The 5549-nt window shown below is 43.0% G+C and overlaps 1 protein-coding gene across 1 annotated transcript in view; it reads right to left on the bottom strand.

Annotated features, from left to right (window-relative positions):
• Positions 1–2579: 2579 nt before the first annotated feature.
• NCL (nucleolin) overlaps positions 2580–5549 on the bottom strand; it is an 8521-nt gene continuing 5551 nt past the window's right edge. Inside the window, exons 9-12 of the mRNA XM_015561869.1 lie at positions 5225–5358; positions 4574–4700; positions 3157–3380; positions 2580–3059 (exon numbers count right to left, since the gene is read on the bottom strand). Coding sequence (XP_015417355.1) covers positions 2983–3059; positions 3157–3380; positions 4574–4700; positions 5225–5358 — 562 coding nt within the window. The 3' untranslated portion in view covers positions 2580–2982. The remainder of the gene's footprint in view (positions 3060–3156; positions 3381–4573; positions 4701–5224; positions 5359–5549) is intronic.

The raw sequence follows: 5549 nt of genomic DNA on the forward strand, positions 1-5549 counted from the left end.
TCTTCTATCATTGACAGTCCCTCTAGGTTGTGGGCTGCTTGCCTGTGTTCCTGAGAAGCATCTACGGTACCAGTCTATAGAGTGTGTTTTCTTTAGTGAATTACCGGTATGTTTACCGGTAATAAACTTGCACTGTTTTATGTATATGTTTGATTACATACAGCCTTGTGACAGTTTTCCTGCATGTCATAAGCATTTGAATATAAATTAAAATGTTAAAATCAAATCTGATATTGTTTTACCTTTTATTTGGTGTGTGGAAGGTGTGCGGAAGAGGGGGTAGTCTTATACGGCGAGTATATAACAAACTCTGTATTTTGAGTGGAAATGTTAGGGGGTCGTCTTATACGCCCAGTCGTCTTATCCGCCGGCAAATACGGTCGCCCTCAGCCTGGGCATGTGCCCTGACTGGGAATCTAACCGTGGCCTCTTGGTTCCATAGGTCAAAGCTTAACCACCCGAGTCACGCTGGCTGGGCTTCCACCCTCATCTTCATTTAAACCAGCATACCTCTGGAGTTAACAGGACTGGACTGTTTCCATCCCTTAATGGGAAGGAAGTAGCAGGAAGAACCTTAACTTTCCTGCCCATATTGAGGACATGGTATCAGCATTTATCTAGCAGAGACCAACTCTAATGGCAGGACAGGTATCTTATACTACAGGCCCTACCCTAGCAGCCAATAACTCCTCTTGCAATTATCAGGTCAGGCTCTAGCCTTCTTTACCTTCGCTTCAACAAGGTAAGCCCCCAAAACTCTACTCTAAGTTTCCAAGTCAGACAAGCATTGAATAAGCACTATTGGGCCTGAGCTGGTAGCACTCTACTTCATGCTCCTAGATTCCCAAATTGCCTATTACTCTTAGGCCTGTCAATTGTGGTTTTTTTTTAAATATATTTTATTGACTTTTTTACAGAGAGGAAGGGGACAGAGAGTTGCCGCCTCCTGCACATCTCCTACTGGGAATGTGCACGCAACCCAGGTACATGCCCTTGATCGGAATCGAACCTGGGACCTTTCAGTCTGCAGGCCGACGCTCTATCCACTGAGCCAAACCGGTTTCGGCAAGGCCTGTCAATTGTTGAGCAAAGCAGCCAAGCATCTGCTTGGGAGAAGGCCCAAGTCAATGCTGATGGGTCCCTGGAGGCCCACAAAGACCCCTCACAGGCCCATGACAGTTTAGGAGGGATTAAGCACCATTAACAAAACAACTTTTGATATGTTCAATTCTAATTCCACCCAGCCTTTTGAGATTTAACCACGACATGCTTGGAGTTGTAACTTTTAGTCTAGGAAAACACTGGCTCCCAGCTCATTTTCGTTTCCCTATCAGGACAGACCTCCCTTGGCAGCACCTTTCATTAGCACTGCCATCCCTCAAAAGCAAGACTTGTCTTGCTCTTAAGTCCTTAGTACTGGTAAGTGGTTGATGTGCCACATGGTTTAGATTTCCACATCCCACCAGCAGCAAAAAAAAAGACACAACTACCCACTTACCTTTTAGGTTGGTTTCCTTCTAAGTGTATTGAATTCTACCAGTATTGCATTTTTTTAGTCTGATTAGTAACCAGGTAGTTAAGTCCACCGGCTTTTAAGAGTTGGCCGATTTAAAAAATCTCAGCCATGCCCTAGCCTGTTTGGCTCAGTGGATAGTGCATCGGCCTGCAGATGCACTTGAAGCTGTCCCAGGTTCAATTCCAATCAAGGGCACATGCCCGAGTTGCAGGTTCAGTCCCCAGTAGGGGACATGCAGGAGGTAGCCAATCAATGATTCTCTCATCATTGATGTTTCCCTCCCTCTCTGAAATCAAAATTTAAAAAAAAAAAAAACTTAGCCGTCACTGGGGGTACTTTAAAACTTTTCCTTGATTTCAGAGGGAGAAACACGATAATCATTGGTCAGTTGTCTCCTGCATGCCCCCTACTGGGGATCAAGCCTGCAACTCCAGCATGTGCCCAGACCAGGAATTGAACTATGACCTCTGGCTCATACATTTTCACTCAACCATTGAGCCACATCAGCTGGGTTGGGGCACCATTTTTCAAGTAAACGTATCATGTCAGTCCCTTGACCCTAGACATCTCATAAGCCTTTAACTTCTAACAAGTGTGTGTGTGTAATAGGGGCAGGGAATGTTTAATAAGTCAGTTAGAATGTCTGGGTACTGCACATAGTGCAAAACCAAAGGCCTTTCTTATAGCTCCACCTAAGATTGCTGGAAGATAGACCAAAAAATACCAGGTCCATCATCTATAGGATTGGTAGCTTCTTCCCCAGCCTCACAGTCCCCATTGGTCCATCCATCCGACATTAGTCACTGACTATTCCAGAATCTATACTCTCAGCGTGTATCTACGGAGGCCTAACCAAAGGGCTCCTGTTCCTCTTTCCCGAGCTTGTCAGAACACACTGGCCTCCCAAGAAGCCAGAGGAAACTTCCATTTCACCAAACTTGTGGCTGGAGCATTTGAAACCTAAGCAACAAGCATTTTCATCAGGGGTGGGATGGATCTGAAGTGGGTTTACCATGCTCCACCTTCAACAATATTCCAGGAGAAACACTCTAGGAAGTACAAGTCTGGCACCAGAGTTTAGGACTTTTAATTTGTCCCATAGCTGCTGAAGCAAAATTATGATAAAACATTCTGCTTTCCTTTATATCCCAACACACACACAAAAAAAAACTATTTGTAGGAAAAAAATGGTTTTGTACACGGGAAGAAACAATATAAATTCAAAACTTACAGATAAGGGTTAGCTCTACCACTCATCTCTTTAAAAAGTTTATACGAATATCCAGTCAAAACCAACAGGTTATCTCCTTTGAAATGTTATCTAAATGGATTTCCAAGTAGACCACAGGACTGTATACTGTCTTGGAATGTCCTTAGAAGGCTCTGTCATTGATCAGGTAACAGAGTAAAAACACCAGAGTCCTTTCTTTTTCAAATGGAAGAGGGAAAGACAGGGATAGAAGAAACTAATCAAACTTCGTCTTCTTTCCTTGTGGCTTATGGTCTCCCCCTCCTCCTCTGCCTCCTCGGAAGCCTCCTCGACCTGAAGGAAGAGAAGACGTCATTAAACAGGTGCAAAGCTGCCAGGTCTTCCTCCCCCAGTGATAGTGACCACTGATGCGGACCCCAATGATCCTTACCTCCAAAACCTCCCCGGCCTCTGCCACCAAATCCACCTCGGCCTCCTCTGCCACCGCCTCTGCCTCCAAAGCCACCTCTGCCTCCACCACGACCCCCGAAGCCACCTTCACCCTTAGGCTTGGCCCAGTCCAAAGTAACTTTGTTTCCATCAATTTCACCGTCTTCCATGGCCTCCTTAGCGGCTTTGGCATCTTCCTCACTGTTGAAGTCTACAAAACCAAACCTAAAACACCAAATAAAATTATCCATTATAAAGCAAAGATATATGGAAAACAGACTCTAACTTCATTCATTCCAGCAGGCTCTTCAAAAATGGAATCATTTTCCCCACTAGAAATGTAAATTGAATCCATTCCAGACCACTAAATGATTCTGTTTTAACCTTTCTTATACATAATACATGGCTAACATATTGTTTTATATAAACATTTCTCTTCTAACTTTTATGGAACCACCCCTACTGGCTTTATTTACTTATTTTAATATATATTTTTATTACTGATTTGAGACAAAGGGAGAGGGAGAGATAGAAACATCAATGATCAGAGAGGATCTGGGGATCAAGCCCACAACCCAGGCATGTGCCCTGATCAGGAATCGAACCGTGACCTACTGGTTCATGGGTCGATTCAGCCTTAACTAGCCTTAAATCACTTTCAGCACAGGTTCCACTGGTGCAGCATCTTCTTTCTCAGGGATCATGGCCTCAGCCAGCTGCTTTTCATTTATCGAAATCAACAACAGTTTTTCTATCTCTCCAATTTCCTGTGATCATTGTTTTTCGAGCACTTTCACACAGCAACATCAGCACTCTTGTTTTAAAATTATGCCAAGCTTCCATTTCACCAGCAAAACACACAAAAATATTCACAGCACAATTTCCTGAGATGCTAACTAGAAGTTTAGAGGTAAACTGATTTACATTCTCTCCCGTTTGTGGTCTGAGAGATGCTTTTTGTCATGCTAATGTATCAACATAAAAGGGTTATCAGGTCTAGATGAAAGGGCCTAGAACTGCAGTTTTGTTATTAGAAATATTTTTTTCTGTGAACAAGTTGATCAAGAACAGAACTGTTTGAGATGGGACACATTTAAGAACTGAGGATTGACTCACATATTGGACATTGATCCCGAGAAAGTAGCCTTGCTCAATTGAGAAAAGACCAAAGTGGCAAGAGTAGCTCTCTCCAGAAAGTTGAAACTGGATTTACTGACAGCCTAAATACAAAAATGTCTCACAAAACAGCAGAATATACCTCCGAAGACAGGAGGCAAAATAATGCTAGCTCTGTGAATTGTCTCTTCTTCTCGTGCGAATCCATAAACTGCCACAGAGCGACAGAAAGGAGCTCATTGAGAAGACACACTGGATGAGAGGTCCCCACTCAGTGGACACTGTACCCTCGTGCACCTTACCCTTTGGAAGAGCCCGTCTCCCGGTCAGTGACTATCCTTGCCCGGACAGAGCCATCAAATGACTCCTTCAATGTCTCTTCCGTAGTCTCCTCAGACAGACCTTTGACAAATAGAGTTTTGGATGGCTCTGGGAAAGAACAAAAAATAATCATTCATAATGATGACATGGATTTATGCAATGTTTAGAATGACCACTAGCCAAGAATGCTTGTTGTTTCGGAACCCTCAAGTGTCTCTATGAGAAAAAGGAGGTAATCTTAGACAACTAATACTTAATGAAATCAAAGGACTTAAATCAACTGCTATCTCAAGTCTACTTTGACCACCAAAGCAGATCTTTTACAAAAGCAGGAAAGCCAACCCAAACAAGTGAGACAGATCTCAAGCAGGAAGCTACAACCACTACACAGGGCAGTAAACTACGGGCAAATCTGTTGCTCAGAGCTGACGTGGCTGGATCAGAACTTGACTATCTAGAGGAATTTTCTTGGATTTCATCAATTATTTCTCAGATAATCAGTCATCATATCCAGTGTCATTTACTCAGCAACAACAGGAAAAAAAAAGTTCACCTCTAGATCTGACCCAAGTTGAAGCATGGCACTGAGGACAGCTATCCCCCAACCACAACCCCTGGTAATTGAAACTTACGGCTTCTTGCATTAGGCGATCCTCTGGGTCCTTGCAATTCCAGCCTGATTGCTCTGCCCTCAATTTCTCTTTTATTACAGGAATTTAAAGCTTCTTTAGCATCTTCAAATGAAGCAAATTCTATAAATGCATACCTGAGGATGAACAATATTTAGAATAAGTTACCAAGCTCATGGCTCCTCTGCAATCATACCTGATGCCATAGCCTTTTTTTCTCCCCGCTCAAGCAAATAAATGAGACTCTTTATTTTATACTGATTTGTATAGCTAAAAATGATTCAGCTTCTAACAGACAGCGTTACAGGATTATATCTATTCAAAACAC

Source organism: Myotis davidii, unplaced genomic scaffold (assembly GCF_000327345.1).
Source record: "Myotis davidii unplaced genomic scaffold, ASM32734v1 scaffold370, whole genome shotgun sequence".
Classification (NCBI taxonomy): Eukaryota; Metazoa; Chordata; class Mammalia; order Chiroptera; family Vespertilionidae; genus Myotis; species Myotis davidii.